This window comes from Hyaena hyaena, unplaced genomic scaffold, assembly GCF_003009895.1.
Source record: "Hyaena hyaena isolate Hyena2069 unplaced genomic scaffold, ASM300989v1 scaffold_166, whole genome shotgun sequence".
Lineage (NCBI taxonomy): Eukaryota > Metazoa > Chordata > Mammalia > Carnivora > Hyaenidae > Hyaena > Hyaena hyaena.
Window position 1 is genome coordinate 704534 of NW_024080799.1, and position 20757 is coordinate 725290.

Sequence of the window (20757 nt, forward strand, 5' to 3'; positions counted from 1 at the left end):
TGCGTTGCTCCTCGCGTCGGGGTGGATCCAGGTTGAGTTCCGGCGTCGTGGGCGACGCCGCTTCCTCCTTCCTCCTCCGGGCACGGAAGTGGTTGTCTTGGTTACGGGCCCTAACGGTTCCCAGTCTGGGATTCCTTGTTGAGGGGCTGCAACCTGAGCTTCTGTTCGGAGACGCTTGCAGGTCCTTGAGGTGGAGGTGGTGGGTGGCTGCTCCAGCCTTCGACGTGGAGTAATTTGAGGCTTTCGAGGTAGCACGCCGCTGTCCCTTCCTTTCCCGCGCGGGGCAAGGGATCCTCCGCTGCCAAGTTTGGTTTTTCTTCACTGCCGCACGTGTTGTGGGCAGTCCCGGGCCCTGGTCCTTTGTATCCCAGATGTTGGCTTCTCTCTGATTTCACCATTCTTTACCTGTTTTCTCGTTGAAAGGAGGGGTGCCGTTTCCTCTCCATACATCTTTCTCATCGTTCAGTCTAGGGAAGCTGACATCTGCAGTACCGTAAATAACGTAGGTCGCGTAGTGTTAAAACATGAGAATTTCTAAAATTCTTGTGAAAGGTTCAGAAATTCGATTTAGAGTACTTGAATTTTTCATTTCTACCTTCTTGTTTCCATTCTATCTGGAAGTCTATTTAAACGTCTTTATTTCACTGTTTTCCCATTTTTAAAATCTTCGGTGCTGCCTGATTGCCTGCGGAGTAACTTTCGGACACATTTTGACACTTGAGGCTCTCTGCCATCTCGATTATTAAGGGTGTATGTGTGTTTGTGTATGTGTATGAGTGGTGGGGTGAGTCCTACTCAAATTCACAAAGACTTGGCCCAGCCGGACGACCACTATCTTCTGCTGTCGGGTATTTTCGCCACCTCTATACCAACCTTAATTCTTGCATGCTTTGTCCCTACTTTGGCCTAACTTTCTTCCCCTGATCAACTCAGAAGTGACTAATCTCATCTTAAATGCGTGCTTGTTTTATTAGTAGCGTTCCTGGGTACTTCTCACTTAGGGCTTTTATCCTTTCCGTGGAAGATTTCTTTGTTTCCTCCCAGTAAGATTCCTGCCCCCAGGAACAGGGTTTTTTATTCATCAAGGGCAAATTTATAGTAGGTCTTCATGAGCTTAATTTAATGTTTGATTTGAGGCATAGTTTACTAATTTGTCCTAGATGTGGGGTCCTCTAGATTGTCTTAATAATTAACTTGGGCAATCCTTAGCGTCTCTTTAGTACACTTTATTCTTTCCATTGAGAATGTTTGAGTATATTTAAATAAATATTTTTAATCCACAGAGAACTGAAATAGAACTAGAGAGGAAAACTGACCCATCAATAAAGATGTCTCGAAAAATTGCCAAGGCATCAAAAAAAGTGAACATTTCTAGCTCTCTGGAGTCTGAAGATATTAGTCTAGAAACAACAGTTCCCACGGATGATATTTCATCATCAGAAGAGCGAGATGGTAAAATTAAAATCACCCAGCAACTAATTGAACGTAAAGAACTACTTCATAACATTCAGTTACTGAAAATAGAGCTATCCCAGAAAAATATGATGATAGACAACTTGAAAGTGGATTATCTTACAAAGGTAAGATTCGGTGTAATCTTTGTTACCTGTATGCTTTATTGTCCTCAGACTGCAGGTAAATAATTAAAATTATGTATGTGTAATCTGAACTTGATACGCTTATCATTGAAAGAAGTAAGTTATATTTTCTTGCATAGTTAGAATAAACTTTCTGGAAGGAGAGAGGGTGTGAATTATACTTCTGTGTACTGAATAAAAAGTCCTGAAAGAGGGGATGATTTGAAGTGGGCAGGGATGAATTGCCTCTGTAGACTCAAATTTTTAAACCTAGCTTGTATGAGGTACATCTTTTTAGATGTTTTTTTTTTTTTCTTAGCCAAGTTGTTTTCTGCTTCATTGAGAATTAACCCTGATGTGACTAGTCTGATGAGGACGATCATAATTATGTTATTGATAAGTTTCTATAGTCCTCTGCCTGGGGATTTGGTTTCTTTGATATGTTTCTGTTGGATAGTTACTGTGTCCTAGTACCAACTGTAAATTCAGTTACCATAGTGTTTAACAAGTGGTTTCTGGGGCAGTTGGGTAGCCCAGTCAGTTAAACGTTCAACTTCAACTTCGGCTCATGTCATGATCTCACGGTCCGTGGGTTCTAGCCCCGCATCGGGCTCTGCGCTGACATCTGGGAGCCTGGAGCCTGCTTCAGATTCTGTGTCTCTCTGTCTCTCTGTCTCTCTCTGCCCCTCCCCCGCTGGCACTCTGTGTTTCTCTCTCAAAAATAAATAAACATTAAAAAAAAATTTTAGTGGTTTTTGCCAAATAAGAAGGGACATCCTAGTCCCTTTCCCCCCCTTGTGTGTTTATTTCTAGTTATGGAGTGTTTTATGTAAGACCTGGTAAAAAACTGGCACTAGTTCTAAGAAATGTATAGTGATTTCAGGAAGATAGGAGACACTTCTTAACTCTTAACTACTTCTGTCTCTGAGAAAAATCTTTTGCTTCCAATAGTAGATTCTCCACTTTTACTCTCGATCCCACCTCTTCCTACGTGCATCCACTTTGTTGTTGCGCTTACACTTTCTCTCCGGTTAAGTCAGCCTCCTGTTTTAGCTCTTGCCGGTTACACCATCGTACTTCAGTGCCTTGCTGCTAGAGAAAATTGCTAACCATGCCTCCCTAGGAAAATGAAGTGTCCTAAGCCCCCAAGGTCTTAATGAAGTAAAGAAGTAATTTAGGTCCATTTAAAAAAAATATTAATGGCTGACGATTATTGAGTGCTCATTCTGTGCCATACCCTGGTCTGGGAGCTTTTCATGTGTTCTCTCATTTAAACCTCACAGCAACTCCTTGAGGTGTCAGTGCTTGTAGGGGGATCTTCCCTGCCCCTTAGTATTAAATGAATCAATATAACGAATTAGTCCACTTACTGATAATTGGTAAAAGCACACCATGTTAGTCACTGTTGCTGTTGTCTACTAAAATAATGTCCTCATTTTTTACCCATTTTATTTTCTATGCCTTATATATGTGTTCATAGGAACTACCTCACTTTGTTTTGGTATTTGTTCCTTTTAATAGACTGTAAGGTTCGTGAGAACAGGGGTTTCTTTGTAGTCTTGTATCTCATTATCTCCAGCACTTAGAACAGTTCCTGACACGTCATAAGTGAGCAACTGTTCTTTAAATGAGGGACTGAACCCCATTTCACTTTTGATAAAACAGAATCACAAGTGGTTAATAGCATATGAAGGCCATTTAGATGAAAGTGATGGAGCCACTTAGGATTCAGACCAAGAGATCCAAAGCCATACTCCCCCTAGTGAATCTCCTTACAGTCACCTACTTAGGCGACTTGGTCTAGACCAGGCCCGTTGGTACTTTACCGATGTTTCCAGTGGTTTTCCTATTTCTGTTGTCTTACTCATGTTGCTGTTATGGGAGTCCATAGCAGCTATATGGCAAAGTGGATCCCACAATGCTGCTGGCCCATGTATCTCTGTCCCTTAAAGTCTCCATAAATGCAGCTCCTTGAAGAAGGCTAAGACAATCTCTCATTCATTAATCCACTCACTCAGGCAGCAAATAGTTTATTAAGTGTCAAGTATGTAGTATACAAATTTACATTTTGTCAGGTTACTGTTTTTGTTTTCAACTTGCATTGTATTTGGTTGTAAATGGCTTCTCTCCTTTTTGAAGTATGAGGTTTATATTTTAGAAATGGTGGCTTATTCGTTAGGGGCTCTGTAGTGTAAGCAGAGAGAGCTCCGGTTCTAGATACACACAGTTTGGGTTTGAATTTCAGCCCCAATAGTCACCTTGGGCAAATCTTTTAACTTTGTTATTCTATTTGCTGTAAAATAAGAATAATAATAGTATTTACTTCATGGAGCTGTTGCGAAGATTCAGCTAATCAACATACATAAACTCATAGATGCCTGCAGTAAAATAAATAGTAATAGCCACTACACTTATCCAGCACCTTATTATTTTTGTACCATGTGGTGCTTACTACAGTTTTCATTGGTGATATTTCTAGTTGGACCGCACATGGAGAAGACCGGATTAGTCAGATTTCTCAGTTTGTGACACCCGATCATCATTGATCCTTGCCAAGGCCATTTTATTTTTTTTAATGTTTATTTATTTATTTTGAGAGAGAGAGCGCGCACAAACGAGCGAGCACATGCACGCGCAGAGTGACAGAGAGGGGAGAGAGTGAATCTCAAGCAGGGATTCATTCAGTCAGCACACCGTCAGCATAGAGCCTCACATGGAGCTTGAGCCCATGCACTGTGAGATCAGGACCTGAGCCAAAGTCAAGAGTCGGATGCTTAACAGACAGTCACTCAGGGGTCCCCCCAGGCCACTTTTTATTTTGTATATTTTTTTATTCCCATGGCTCATTTCCCTTCTCTGTTCAAGCTTTAATGTTTTTTTTAAACATTTGTTCTTGAAAATGGGTATTTTTCTTATTTTTTCCTTTACAGAAATGTAAATTGCATGTTTTGTTTTAGAGTTTATCTGTTTTATAGTTTTTTCCCCCCAGCTCAGTGCTGTTTTTGAAATCATAAATGTTACTGTGGCATATCTCATCTTCTGCTTCTAACTTCACCATAATTGTGTGTGAGTGTCTACCAATCTATCTATCCGCTACCACAGTGTTAGGCACCTAGATTGCCTCCCAGCTCTGCCACCACATGCAACATTGGCCTTCTATAGACCTGTTTCTTCTGGACCTGAGTGAACATTTCTTTGGCATGTGTACTCAGGAGTGGCATTTCTGGCTCACAGGGTATATGTACACTTAATAAAACTGAGTGTACTGTTGAATTACTCTCCAGAAAGCTGCCTATCTACATCTCCATGCTTTTTCGTCCATGAGCACTAGTGTTGTTTTGCTTAGAGACCCTTTGGGAGTAAGATGGCTGCTGTCAAGTATCTGGAGAAATACTCTACAGTAGAAGAATTAGGCTTCCGTAATTCATCAGATTCAAGGCAGCTTGACTGTAAAGTGGACCCTTTCTTGTATCACTGAGATTAAAAACTGCCAAGTTGAATTGTTGCGTGCTATAGATTTTAAGATGCATTCCAATTTCAGAGATGTGAAGAAGTAAGAGTCTGAAGGAACAGAATTTTTAGCCATTTGCTCATTCTCCGAAGCTTACCAATGCATTGAGCATTGGGGTTACAGAGATGAAAATCTCATTATCTAGCATTACAAAAAATTTCCCTCATCAGACTATCACTCCCTGATAATAGAAGTTACAGAAGAGGCAGATTTCTGCTAACTATAAACCCGTTCTTACGATTAACATTTAAATGGCCTGATTTAAGTTACTGAGCTTCCTGTCACTGGCAGCATTCAGGTAGTCCTGAATGGTCAGATGTCATGATATAGGTATTTCTGCTGTGGAAGAAAGGTTGAACCAGCTGTCCAGTGTTTTAAGGATTAAGTTCAGCTGTTAGTACCAGAGATTTAGAAAATGGTGTCTGCCTGTAGCAGAATTGTGCAAACAGTAGCTTACACGGGATAAGGATTTTGTTTCTCTGCTTTAACAGGAATCGGAAAAGATAGTTTAGGCTTCGTATGGTTACTCCTTGATATTGTTAGGAACCCAAGCTCCTTTTAACCTTCTGTGCAGCTGTTTTAAGCATGTACTTTTCACCTCAGAGTCACAGATGCCTGATCTACCTCCAGTACTGCATCTGTGTTTCAGGCAGAAGTGAGAAGAGTAATAGGAAAATGGGGCACATGCCAAAGGATGCAGTCCGTTTTAAGAGCTTTCCCAGAGGCTCAAGCCAGTGACCTCAATAAACTAGTAGAGCTATATGACAGCCTGGCAAAAATCAATTTAAACAGTTCCAAAACTGTTTGTATGAACAGACTGTAATTGGATGATACAACTATTGCAAAGGAACCTCTATTCATTTTTAGCCTGTTCCTTTTTTTCTTTACGTTTAGTATTTTTCAAACCTTTTTTAATGATAAATTTGAAAGTTGACCATGTAATTTACCTCTTTCTCTTTATTAAGATTGAAGAATTAGAGGAGAAACTCAACGATGCACTTCACCAGAAGCAGCTACTGACATTGAGATTAGACAATCAATTGACTTTTCAACAGAAGGATGCCAGGTAAGAAAGTTTTTAAAACAGCAGCAATACCTAGTTAGCCATTAAAAGTGATTTCACTACCTGTTCTTCATGTGATTGCAAGCTAAAATAAAGAAATTTTAAATCAGTGATGGTAATAATTTTTATATCCAACCCAACAGAAAAGTAGTTTGCTTGATACAATACACAAAATACAAAAAGTCAAAATTCAACATTTCACTCAGCAAACTGTGCTGATATAAGTGAGCCATAAATGACAATGGAAGTTATCGAAACTCGGCACCACTTAAGCTGCTTTCTGGATTAACCTATCTTCATTTACTCTGTGAAACACACTAATTCTTGTGGCCCAGTTAACTCTGCAAGTTTAAATTATCCTCTGTTTTACCTCCATACTTTCTCCCAGCTCAGTTGTGTACTTACCAGGAGTCCATTGTGTTCACTGTCAAATAGGCCTGTGATGGTTGTACTTACTACACTTACATAATTTAATTAAGAATTATGTAACCAATGAAAGAGTATGCTGTTTCTATGTAAAGTATAAGGAATTCTCTGGAACAATTTAATAAAAGTGAGTAATTTAAACAAATAATCATCAAATTAAATAAAAGCAAGACAGATTTAAAAGCTGGGAGCAAAAATCAAACAAATCCATAAAAAGCATCCTCTCAGATTTCTTACCAAGTGTCTTTTAAGGTAAAGAAATTGAACTTGGCAATTATGAACAATGACTTTCACAAAAACAAAGCATACCTTTATATTTTAAGTATCTGAGCCAAATGTAGAAAATTTAGCAATTAAATGCTGCTTTCTGTGTTTTAATTAGTAATTTTAATTAGCCCCTACCAGTATAGGGGCACCTGGTAGTCGTAAGAGCATGCGACTCTCGATCTCGGGGTTATGAGTTTGAGCCCCACCTTGGGTGTAGAGATTATTTAAATAAAATTTTTAAAAAAGAAGTTAATATGTAAAGTACTTATCATTTCTCTCTTTAAGATTTCATTATTGGTTGCCTGGATGGCTCAGTCGGTTAAGCGTCTGACTTCGGGCAGGTCATGATCTCATGATCTCACAGTTTTTGAGTTGGAGCCCCATGTCGGGCTCTGTGCTGACAGCTCAGACCCTGAAGCTTGCTTTGATTCTGTGTCTCCCTCTCTCTGCCCCTCCCTCGCTTCCTCTCTCTCACTTTCTCTCTCAAAAATAAACACTAAAAAAAATTAAAAGATTTCATTATTTAACTGATATTTTAAAAAAATCTGACCAGTTACTAGGCAGTACCACTTTAGAACAGTGGTTCTGAAACTTTAGTATGCATCAGAACCATGTAGAGGACTTGTTAAAAAGGATTGTTAGGTCCCACCCTTTGATGTTCTGATTTGGGTGAGCCCTGAGAATCTATTTCTATCAAGTTCTTGGGTGATACTGATGCTGCTGGTCTGGGGACAATACTTTGGGAACCACTGCATTCAATGGTAGGGCTTCTACTCATATTCTTGAGGCATCTTTCAGATTAAATGATGCTGAGAGGACAGTTGAGAGGCTGTTGCAATAATCCTCTTGCTCCTAATGTTGGTAACAGTGCTTAGATTTTTAAATATCTTGAAGGTAGAGTTGATAGGATGTCCTAATGAATTACATGTGGCTAAGGGGGCAAAAAAAGGAGTTAAGGATTGTGCCAGCATTTTGGTTTGAATAAATGAAAGGCTGGAGTTGCTGTCAACTAAGTTGGAGAAACCACAGTGGAATAGGTTTGTGAGTGAACAGCAAGAGTTCAGTTTGGGACGTGTTCAGTTAGCATCGTCTTATTAGAAGTCCATGTGTAGGTAAATGAAGAGTGTGGTCCACAGCTATATATGTGGAAGTCATTAGGGTATAGATGGTACACAGTCATAAGACTGGATGAATTCCCTAAGGTAGTGGATGTAGACAGAGAAGAGAGTCAAGTACTCCAAACATTAAGACAAGCCAGAAAAGGAGAAGGAGCAAACACCACTGAGAGAAAAATGACACAAGTGACTTGGAAGCCAGATGAAGAAAGTGTATATAAAGGAGAGAGCAGTGTGTCAAATAATCATTAGGTCACAGATGAAAAAAACTGGCCATTGATCATTAGCAATCTGGATGTCATTAGGAAGGATAAAAACCTAACTGGCATGGGTTCAGTAGGAAGGATGAAAACCTAATTGGCATGGGTTCAAGAGGAAGGGCATCACAGACAGGGAGTATAGACAACTTGTGACGTTTTACTCCATTGAGGAGCAAACAAAGGACGCAGTGAAATGAGGTCTCTATTCATTTTTTTAAGGATAGGAGTAATAATACAGCATGTGTGTATGTTGATGGGTATGATACAGTAGGGAGGGGAAAGAATCAATTGTCCCTTCCTGCTCAAAATCTTCAAAATAGGCAACTATTGATAGCAATGTCTTATACATGTATTCTTTGAGAATGATTATGTACAGGTTACTATTTTCATTAGTTCATCGGTTGAAAGAATACTTTATGGTGGTTCAGTGTTCCATATTTAAGAGGTATACTTTAGAGTACCTGGAAAAAAAGAAATGAAAATTATTTTATTGAGTACAGTCCAAAACAGATGTATAAAACTTAAACTTTAAGCAGAGTAAATGTATAATTTTATAATCTGAATTTTGAAAATAATTTTTAAGAATATCAGTTTTCTATTTAGCAACTTATGTAGCCATGTATTTAGTAATGAGTATAGAATTGTCATTTACTAGTGAAGTAAATAAGCATTTTGCTAGAGCCAAAAATACTACAGAGCTTCTCATTTCTTAATTTTATGTTACTATAAAAAGGTATCCTTGAGAAGATAAAATTTCAAAGATTTTTTTAAGCTTGTCATAAACTTTTTCCTGTTTAGAAAATATCAAGAACTAATGAAACAAGAAATGGAAACGATTTTATTGAGACAGAAACAACTAGAAGAGACAAATACTCAGCTAAGGGAGAAGGCAGGAGATATTCGTCGAAACCTGCGTGACTTTGAGTTGACAGAAGAGCAATACATGAAACTAAAAGGTTTTCCTGAAGATCAGCTTTCTATTCCTGAATATGTATCTGTAAGTGTGTTGTATCACTTATTTTTTTTAAAAAAACTGCATATATATTTTTAAAAAATTTTTAATGTTTATTTTTGAGAGAAAAAGCAAGAGACAGAGTGTGAGCAGTAGAGGGGCAGAGAAAGAGGGAGACAGAGAATCTGAAGCAGGCTCCAGGCTCCAAGCTGTCAGCACAGAGCCTAAGGCGGGGCTCAAATTCATAGACTGTGAGATCATGACCTGAGCCAAAGTCGGAGGCTTAACCCACTGAGCCACCCAGGTGCCCCAAAAAAACACTGCATATATTTTCAAATTAAACTTTGCCATTTATGTAATAGCCATAAGCTTCAAAGTACCCAATTAATAATTTTACTGTTTTATGGCCCTGCTCTGAAAATGGTGGATGATGTTCAGATCATCAGATTTTAAAGGGTGTTGACCCTTGATCTCCAAGGTCAAGAATAAATAAGGGTATGAAGTTAATGGCTGCATAATCCATGGAAATGAATCATTTTATCATCAACTAGTAGTTTATAATGTTCTCGAAATGCGAGATTACAGACCTAACAGATGAGTGGCTGCCAGGGGGTCGGGATGGTGCAGATCTCTTGTGGCGTTGCTTACACAGATCTACACCTAGGATTCATCTATGGCAGTAGTCTCAAAATTTTGAATGTCAATATCCTTTTACACTCTCAAAATTACTGAAGACCCCAAGGAGCTTTTGTTTATATGGGTTATATCTGTTAGTGTTTACCGTAGTGGAAATTAATACCGAGACATTTTTAAAATACAGGAATACATAAGCACACATTCCATTAGCCTTAAAGGCAATGATCTCCTCATACATCAGATAGCCACTGGCAACCACCACTGAACAAGCATAACAGAATAAGAGTAAAATAGGCCAAAAAAATCTTAGTATGACAAGGAAAATTAGTTTCCTTCTTATGAATTCCCTGAAAGGGTCTCAGAGTGGCAGAGTGGTTACCAGTGGTTCCCAAACCACACAGTGAAAACTTCTGGTTTGTGATCAATACGTGCAATTTCACCTTGAGAGGCTTGAACTTTTTCATATGTAGAAGTGTTTATAGTAATAATAGTGCCTTTCTGTTGAGGTAATTGTGAAGATTCACTGTGAATATGTATGTAAAATGCTTAGAACGGTACTTAGAGCGTAATATCATTTTTGCAGGAGTGGTGATTGCTGCTCTTGGTTATTATTTGCATGAGATTTCAGGATTAATGATTTCTATAAAAAGAAATTACCTTCATTATCTTTTTGTCTACCTTTTAATTTAAATAGCTCAAATAAATTTTTTTTCTGTCCAAAGCGTGCTATCCAAGACATGTCTCAAGCACTGTCCTTGGGGCTGTATCCATAGTAGGTACCAAGTATCCCACTAATGCAGTTATACATAGTTTTGTTCCCTGGTTTGTTAATGTTCTTTGTTATCTTTTGTTTTCACAGATGGTTATTATCCTAACTATTTAGTTGTACACAAATTCATTGTGCTGAGGACTAACTTTAGGACTTGCCTCTTACCAGACATGGCACTCTTGCAATACAGCAATATATTAAGGAATTTCAGAATGCATGCCTGTATAATAAATAGGCCTAATTACCCTTTCCTAATGTGCTCATGGCTTCTTAACTTAATAGGAATTTGTCAAATGGAATGCTTTACGAGATTAGGTCAAATTCCCCTGAGAGAATTATGAGTGAGAAGAGAAGTCTGAACTGAATAGAAGTAGTGATAGGAAAGATACCTCCTGATTCATCCTGATTATCCCTTACACTGCAGCGGTAGTTGTAGAGCTTCACCAGGAGCCTAGGATGTAGGCTTACCATATGTTTAGGCAATAGAGAGAGAGCAGAGTACCAACCAGGCAAAAATTCCTGCCTATGTGAGCTTACATTCGAGTGGAGCACTGCAGATGATAAGTTAAAAGTGATATGTAGAATCTCTGTCATAAATGCTATGGAGAAAAGAGCAGCTGTGAGAATAGGAGCTGTTACCAAGTGGGGATACTATTTTAAATCAGGTTAGGGGGATTAGGGAGGACTTAATGATAGAGTAATATTTGATCAGAGACCTGAAAGGAGTGAAAGCATGAGCCATGCATTTGTGTGTGGAAAGAATTCCTCTATCAGAGGAAATAGGGCAAAACTTGAACAGGTAATGTGTTCAGGAAGTAATAAGCAGTGTGGAATGTGCAGTGGTGGGAAATGAAGAGTAAGTAGTAAATGGAGTATAGATAGAAGAAAGAGAGATTGTGGCAGGGATGGAGAATTATAGATAATCTGAGCCTTGAGGAAACTGAATTGAACATTAAGGCTTAATAAAATATTAGTGGTCAAGGTCAGTTAACAACGGTCTTGTTACTGTTTTGTACAAACAAAAGTTTATTGTACAGGTATATCATCTGAAACTTTTAACACTTTTCTTTTTGATACCTTAATATTTTGTTACTGATAATTGAGCTAATTTTAATTGTAACTTAGATTCTAAAATGGTTTATTAATTTGACTTTTTGCTTTTAAAGATTCGGTTCTATGAACTAGCAAATCCATTAAGAAAGGAAATCTCTGAACTACGAGTGAAAAAGAATGACCTATCAGAAGAATTGAGTGAAAACAAAGCCCAACTGAAACAACTGACAGAGGTTAGTATGATTCTGATCACTTGTGGGAGAAGCTCCAAGTTTTTTAATAGGGAGTTCCTCAAGATTTGTGATCAGGAATGTAAAAGTCAGTGATGGGAAATGGGACTGGGTGATGCCGACTACTGCAATTCTTCAAGTAGTGGGCAGGTTAAAGTGGAGATAGTCGTCTTCAAGATTGGCAGCATCAGTCTGTGCTATTGACTTGTAGTCCTCGCTTAAGCATTTTGTTGTAACTCTTTTGTTTTCAGTCTTCATTACACTTTAGCCTTGTTTGTAATCTGAGAGGGAGATGCTACCCAGTTACCATTTTGCCTCTTCGTTAAATACATCAGTTCTCCTGCTGCTTGCTCAGAACATGTGCACTGATAGAAGCCTCAGCCCCAGTGATGCCTGTGGTGCTGTGCCACGTGCTGGCAACAGGGAACTTGAGAGAGTGGGTGTCTGCCCGTCTAGAATTCACGCTCTAATAGATTAGAGGTAGAACCTTAGATGAGATCTTGACACTGTCATTTTTCTGTGTGACTTTGAATAAGCCATATAATGTTTACTGCTCTGTCAGTAAAGGGAGAAAATAATCCTGTTTGTCCATTCATCTCATTGAATTGCTTATATTTCTGTTTCAAAGTAAAAATGTCATTCTTAGCAAGTTGCATAGAAACATTTTTATGTCCCTTTTTCAAGGGCAGTTTTTACCAAATGTGTTTTCTGGAAATAAATCATTATAATTTAGTTTATATCTCAGTGTTCTAATTTGCTGCTCTGTTAGTGCTGGACAGAATCTACTTACATCATTAATGTAGAGCCAATATTACAAGCACATAAAGGCTCATCTTCTTCCTATTCTCATAGGAGTGATTAACTCAGTAGGGGTGATGGCAGAGAAGCAGATGTGCCAATATGATCCCTACTACAAGGTTCTATTGTGGGCTTTTTTTGTTTTTATCCTGATAACCTGCCACATTGTATTTTGCACACTGGACAAAGATAGCTTTTAATTTTTAAAACATTTTCATCTATAGTAAATATAATAAAGGACAAAGTTAGAAGGCCTTAGTTTGGCTACCAACTAATTTAGCAGGCTTGGCCAAATCATTTAATCTCTATTTCTGTAAAATGGATGCTGGTGGTAGGAACACAGGGATAAAGCAGTTCGATGAGTTTTCAGACTTGGTTCTGTAGCACCTCATGGTACCTCAGCTTCCCTCAGAGACTTCTCATTTTTTTAGGAGGAGGGGTAGAAAAATTTCCTAACCTTGTTTATATCAAACTACCTCTTCTTTAATGACTTTAGCATTGGTGGATTCTAAGAGTGGTTTCTTTTGAACAAAAGATTCCTTGAGCCAAAAAGAAAAAAACTTACAACTCTAGAATTATCATTAGTATGTGATATATTTTTACTGTGTGATAAAGCAGATACTGACTCTCAAGGGTCAAGAATGGCAGTTGTATCCCAGATTTTTGTTTGTTTCAACCACTTGTAGTATTTTATTGATAGGAAAACACTAGATAATTAACACTGGTCTGACCCATAGGTTCCTTAATGTTTTTAATGCACTAATAACTCGAACAAAGAAGCAGTTTTGTTTGTGAACCTGTATTAGAATTCTTCAGAGATATAGTACAAATAGGATTATAGAGAAAGAGAAGGAGAGAGAGAAAGGTTTATTTTAAGGAATTGGCTCACATGATTATGGAGACTTGATGAGTCCAAAATCTGATGGGGTAGGTTGACCGACTAGAGATTCAAGGGAGACTTGCAGTTCAGGTCCAAAGATAGTCTGCTGACAGAATTCTTCTCGCTGAAGGAAGGTCAGTTTTTAGTAAGTCCTTCAGCTGATTAGCGATGGCTCACCACAGGGTGCCTGGGTGGCTCAATCAATTAAGCATCCAACTTCAGCTCAGGTCATGATCTCACGGTTCATGGGTTCAAGCCCTGTGTCAGGGTCTGTGCTGACAGCTCAGAGCCTGGAGCCTGCTTTAGTTTCTCTGTCTCCATCTCTCTGCCCCTCCCCCACTCATGCTCTGTCTCTCAAAAATAAAAAGTAAAATAAAAAAAGATGTGGTTCACCACATTATTGAGGGTAATTGGCTTTACTCAAAGTCTGTTGATTTAAATGTTAATCTTATCAAAACAATACCTTTCCAGAAAGATGTAAAATGTTTGACCAAATATTTGAGTATTGTGGCCTAACCACTTAACACATGAAATTAATCATCACAGAACCCTTCCGTGTACAAGTCTGTTTCTTAAAGGTTTATCACTTCTAAGCTGAAAATATCCTGTATTAAACCTTTTTCTAAATATAATAATATAAACAGATAATTTAATCACAATCAGGAAAAAAGGAGTCTGTTGTCTACTTAATAAAAGGTCTTAAAAATTCAGAGAATGTGATTTAGACGGAATAGAATTATTTTATATTAAAGCCACCCATAAAGTTTGATTCTTCTGCCCTAATACAGGTCAACTTGTCCAGCACTAAAGAAAAATAAACTGAATATTTTTAAATTAAGAGACTTTTTTATAAGAATATAGTGAACAATTTGATGATAAACTATATTTAAAAAATTTAAAAATTTAAAAAAGGATATAGTGAAAAATAAATATAATATTTAATGTTAAAAGAATTTTGCTTAACTATATATTGTCAGAATTTTTTTTTTTTTAATGGTTTGTTAAATTATTTACTGCTCTGGTATTTGGAAAGTTCACAGATACTGGTTCAAGTTCCATCTTTGCCACTCGACAATGGCATGATGATCTTGGATAAAAAACTTAGTCTTCTCTACTCTCCCTGCCCCCACTCTTACAACTTCTCCATCTACAAAATAGGATGAGAATATATAACACCTTCCTCATATGGTCATTATTAATGAGAGTAAAATTCACTCAGTAAATATATACTGTACATCTCTTATGTGGCAGGCTTTGTTCTAGGTGCTTGGGATACCTCAGCAAGCAAAACAGTGCTCTCAGGCCTCAGGGAGTTTATATTTTAAAAGGCATCCAGGGAAACAAATAATAAGCATTATAAACAAGCACATCTTAGAGATAGAAGGTGATAACTGCAAAGGACAAAAGAAAAAACAGTTCATGGAGACCAGGGAAGAAACCATATTCAGAATTGTATAGGGTCAGCTAGTAGGCTTCATTGAGGAGGTTAAACATTTACAAAGACTTGGAGATGGGGGAGACAACAAAGTCTTCAAGGAAGAACTTCCAGGTGAAGGGAACAGCCAGTGAAAAGACAAGAGGGTGCCTTGAAGTTTGTGGAGCAATGAGGAAGCCACTATGACTGGAATGGTTGAAGGAAGAGAATAGTTAGATAAGATCATAGAGGTAATGGGTTTGTTGGGGTAATTGTAAGAGCTTTGATTTTAACCCTAAGTGAAAAGAAGGTTGCGGATTTGGGGAAAGATGTGGCATGATCTGCCATATTTTAAAAGGATTATTCTGACTGATGGTACATAGTACACCCTCAAAGAATTTTAAAGAGCTTTTTTAATAACCCAGAAAATGGATTTTTGCTGAGAACAGACTATAGAGCTATAAGGATGGAAGCAGAGAGACTTGTTACGAAGCTGCTGTAGCAGTATAGGCAAGAGGGAGTAGTGCTTCAGATCGGGGATCAGGGTGGTAGCAGTAGAAGTGCTGGGAGCTGGTTGGGTCCTGTATGTATTTTAAAAGTAGAGCCATTAGGATTTCCTGATGAATTGGATGGAAGACATGAAAGAAAGATAGTCCAAATTAACTCCAAGGTTTGTTGACTGAAATAATGATTGATTTGCATTCAGCTGAGTTGATAGCTTGTGGGTGAGGCAGGTTTAGGGTAGAGTTCAGGTTTTAGCTATTTTGAGTTTTAGAGATCTGTTAGATGTACGATTGGAAATACTTGGATATACAAGTCTGAACTTTGAAAGCTATGTATTTGAGAGTTGTTAACGTAAAGATAATACTTAAAGCCAGGATAGGATCAACACAGGAGAATGTATATAGAGGCCTAAGGCCTGAGCTCAAGGACACTTCGATATTAAATTGAAGAATAGAGAAGGAGGATTTATCAGTGAGGTAAGGAAACCAAGAGAATTGCGTGTCTGGGAAGCCAAAGGAGAAAAGTTTGTCAAGGAAGAGAGTCAGCTATTTCAAATGCTGTTCACAGGTGTAGTACGATGAAGTCTGGGAATTGACATATTTAACAAGGTCGTTGATAACCTTGTCAAGAGTAGTTCTGGTGGAATGATGAGGTCAAAAGTTTGATTAGAGTGTGTTTTAAGAATGGAGGATAGGAATCAGAGAAAAGTCTAGGCAACTCTTTCTGTAGAGTTTTGATTTTAGATGGGAACATCAGCATAGAGTTGGAGATGACAGGGGGAAGTCGGGTCAAGGAAGGCATTCGTTTTTAAGGTGAGAGAAATCACAACTAATATACACAAAATTACATTGTAAAACATAGAAATTTTTTCCTTGTCAAGCAGACACTCATCTAATTGCTAACCAGCAAGGTAGGCAGTGCTCTTGGACATCAGGGTATCCTTGTGGCTGAGGCTCACCATGGCAGTATGACCCATGTAATAAAAAGAATCATCTGTGTTTGGGGCAGAGCCAGTAATTTAGGTTTCTCTTATTATATATTTGGGAGAAAGTGTTAGAACAGGTATTTGTTGATTGAAATACTCTTGACAAGTTTTTAAAGAACTTTATCTTTGTATTCTACATAATGGCTTTTAAAATAATAATTTTAGTAGGAAAAAACGATAGTTTATTTAGAGTAAATCACTTAGCTCTTAATGGCTTGAGTTTTAATTTTATATGAACTTTTCACCAAAAGATAGGACTCCGTTTAAAAAACAGCTGAGGAATGTGATTATAACAAGATATAAGGAAGGTAGAGAAGATTATGATCATTAAAAGAAGGTTTATAAACAGGAAGTTTTTCAAAAATTATTGAATTAGGATTCAATTAGGTTGAAGACGTAACGGAGATCGCCAGGTTACTGGAGTTCAGTAGTCATCAGTGAGGGTCATTGTCTCTAGGACTTTAAGTGTTCCCAAGCACCTAGTTTATTTAAAGCACAAAATGAAACTGTTTTTCAGTGCAGATCTCTGGTTTTGGTTCTGTTATTTGAAATGTTCTCATTTCGGTGCTTTTTACCCAGTGGGATTTCATAATTCTTTCCTCTTTATTATGTGTGCTGTATGTAGAGTAATTTATCATTGGTGGCTAGAGGCAGGTAATTCGAAACTCAAAAATGCCCATCATATACAGATGGCATAGCAATTTTTTTTTTTTTTTTTTTTTTTTTTTGCTTTCCTAGTGGTGTCATTAATTTAGGTCTCAATCCAAAAAAGTAAATTTTCTTTTTAACTATTGTGAGAGAAATTTTGGATTCCTTCCTAGGGGGAATATATTTTGTTTCACAGTGGACAAATTGAAAATGCATTCAGTGAAAAAGATAGCATCCGTTGATTCTAAGCGCTCCTAAATTTGACAAATGAAAGGAAGTATTACTTCATTCAATAAGCAGTAAGCCTTGGGACAAGGTCATGCTGTTAATGGCTGCAGTCACTGTGAAGTTACAAAATTTATTCAATAAGTCATGAGTCAAAATTTTTATAGTATTTGAATGACCTCTTCATATAGTAATTAAGCAAACATTTTAGAATTTATATACATTTAGGGTTGGATATTTTAAGGGAAGTAACATGGGTCTTATACACATGCTATATAATTTTGAAGAGGAATAAAATGTAAACTCTGAAAAACAAAAACAAAGCATGACTAGATATTATTCACCCAAGAATTTTAAAGGACCTCAAGGATGTACTTGAAACAGCAGCAAATTTATAATCTTGTTATTCAAACAGAGCAGTTAGAGTAGATTTAATTGCTTGAGAGTTGGTAAATTGTCTACCTATCCTTAGAAACTAAGGACCTCGATAACTACAAACTGATAAACCACACTTCTTTTCCTACGGAGCTTGCGGAATGCATGAAGACTAGGATACCGAATAATTATTCAAGTGTAAACTTATAGGGGAAGGTCAACAAAAAATTGTTAAATGAATATAAAGGAACAAACCAAATATAGTATTTCACTGGGGTGATTAACTGTGCATATGTATTAAGAAATAGGGAATGGAATATGTAGACTTCCAAAACGCCATTCACAGACTTCTAAATTTTAGTTTTAAAAATGTTGACAGACTTCTTAAGAATTGTTATCATGAGTTCTTACTTTCTCTTCAGTATTTGAAAGATGAGAGCCAGAGAGTAGAAATAAAAGAAACTTTATGAAAAATCAAAATAGAAGTACTGTCCAGAGATAACTGTTAAGTCCAATCTTATTCAATATTTAACATTTTAAAACATGATACCAAAAAGGAAACCCAAGTTTCCTTGAGGAGAATCTCAAGTTTGGAGGTAGTGAAGTTTTTCTTAGTAGGATAAAAAAACTAGTAAGTCAAAGTAGAGGAAGGTCTCAGAAGATAAGAGGACTGATTATAACTTGTGTGCTTTCTTTTTTATAACCTCTCAGCTTATAATCGCCAAATTAGCATGTTCAAAATTGGTCACCAACTCTAGAGAATATATTTCCATTTTATTAAAGATTTTTCAAGAATAGATAACTTCAAAGAATTTTACAGCAAACGCCAGGGTATCTATCACCTAATTTCTGCCATTAAAATTTTATTATACCTGTCCTCACGTAACTATCCATCCATCCACCAGTCATATTGTATTTTATGAGAAATTGACAAACCTTTTTTTACCCCATGTATTAATAGTTTGTTCCTTTTTTGTTGCTGAGTAATATTCTGTTATATGAATGTGATCATTAACCAATTAATGGTCATTTGAGTTATTTCCACGTTGGAGCCATTATAAATAAAGCTGCTGCAAACATTTGAATATGGGCTTTTGTGTGGGCATGTTTTTTTTTTCATGGGTAATGTTTAAAAGTGGAATTTTTCGCTTCTAGATTTCCATTTGGTTGTTTATTATAGTTTCTCTGCTATTTGTGTATTCATTGTGTGTGTACTTTATGCCATTGAGAATAGTAAAATCACTACTCTCAAGCCTTGTTGCTAATTCCAAAATCCGGGTCACCTCAAAGTTGATCTCTGTTCATTGCCTTTTAAAAATGGGTCACATTTTTCTGTTTCTACAGAAGTTGTGTAATTTTAAATTGTTTATTTAAAACAAAGGATAAACTTAGACCATAACATTGTGACTGTTGTGGAGACTACATTTTATGTTCCTCTAGAGAGGTGCCATTGTTTTTTTTGCTTTAGCAGAAATTAAGTTGGTTGTACTCGAGCTGCATACTCTGTATCTTGGGCAGCATCTCAAATTTCAGTTCATTTTTGTGGCGTTAGTATGGCTTCGTGGGTCTTTCCTACACATAGATTGTTTAGAGGTCAGCCTGAGATTTGGCCTAGATTATCTATAGAACTCAGGGTTCCTTTTCTTTGGTTGTCTGAAATTTTCTCCGTACATTAGAGCATCTGAGTTGCCCTAAACTCTGGCTTCTGGTTCTTCAAGCTAGAAAGAGGAAGAATTTTCTGTTACACTTTCATCCATCCAACTTGGCACAGAGTAGGCCCACCCTCAAGCTAAAAGCCCTGAAAAAAAATCAGATAAGACCAGGAGACTCATCCAGGAATATTTGCTTCTTCCTAGTGCAGATGGACTCCCCTTCAGAATCTGCCTAAGTTGGGTCACTTTTCTGTACCCTTAGGGTAGTTGTTTTATATTTTGTCCAGAATTTATGCTTGTTCTACATTAGAATTGTTCAGGTGGGAACTTACAGAGCTATTAGCAGAAGTGCAACCACCTTACAATTTGGTTTAAGCATAAGTGAAGAAAGAGAAAATCTAGTCTATGTATGTAGAGTATTTGATTTTGAGATCACCCTTCTTTAGAAAAGGGTCTTAGCTCTATAGGAGACACTTTTCTCTACATGTTTGGCTTTGCACTGACATGGATGATAACATGTCAGGCACTATTAAGAAAAATAGTATAAGCAAAATAAAACATATTACTAGACCTTCAACAAGTGTGCAGTTTTAAAAAATAACTTTGGTTGTTCGCATTTCTTACCTACTGATAACTATTGAATTCCTGATAAAGCAATAGAGTTTGGAGTTTGAAACAAAAATCTGGTAATCAGGGAGCTGAGTTCATTCTCTGAAGATATATGAAAACTAGGATGTGATGAACAAACACCAACAGCCAGGGAAAAAACTGTGATTCAAGTTTCCAAAGTCACAATACAGATGAGGATTGAGTTGCAAGAGGAGAGGAGAGGAGGGTGGCTCAGTGGGTTAAGCATTGGACTTGATCTCAGCTCAGGTCTTGATCTCAGCATGAATTCAAGCCCTGCATTGGGCTCTGTGCTGGGTATGGAGCCTACTTGGAAAAAAAAAGTTGTAAGAGGATAAACTCAAGACAAATACGGGAAGGTACTTACTATGTCCTAGAACAAGTAGTAAATTAATAGAAATTTTAAAGAGGAGAGAACAGCCAACAAATTTAGATGCTTCAAAAATGACAATAATGACAACTTCATTGTGATTTGGTAAGAGAAACTAAAATATTTGTTAGTTATGTCTCTAAGTTTGAGACTAACAAACTAGGAGGACAAATTTTCTACTTTAGTAAATAAGACTTTCCTATTAGGAGTTTGTATTTTCCAAAAGGGTCTTAATTTTTTTCACCACATGGTGGCAGCATATATCCATCAGAAAAATCTTGTCATTTTTTTTTACCTAAAGGCCGTAATACTACGTTGTTACCTAATAAGGTAACATTTATTCCATTTATTATTTTTTTAAGTTTATTTATTTATTTTTAGAGAGAGTGGGGGGGGAGGGGCAGAGAAAGAGAGGGGAGA

At 37.3% G+C, this 20757-nt stretch overlaps 1 protein-coding gene across 3 annotated transcripts in view; it reads left to right on the top strand.

Annotated features, from left to right (window-relative positions):
- The first annotated feature begins 86 nt into the window (after positions 1-86).
- Positions 87-20757, top strand: part of PIBF1 (progesterone immunomodulatory binding factor 1) — a 202270-nt gene continuing 181599 nt past the window's right edge. For 2 of the 3 annotated variants that reach the window (XM_039240089.1, XM_039240091.1), the window contains exons 1-5: positions 87-248; positions 1284-1580; positions 6054-6154; positions 9018-9216; positions 11743-11862. In XM_039240089.1, the coding sequence (XP_039096020.1) occupies positions 1329-1580; positions 6054-6154; positions 9018-9216; positions 11743-11862 (672 nt within the window). In that variant the 5' untranslated portion in view covers positions 87-248; positions 1284-1328. The remainder of the gene's footprint in view (positions 249-1283; positions 1581-6053; positions 6155-9017; positions 9217-11742; positions 11863-20757) is intronic. The other variant, XM_039240090.1, reaches the window with a different exon arrangement.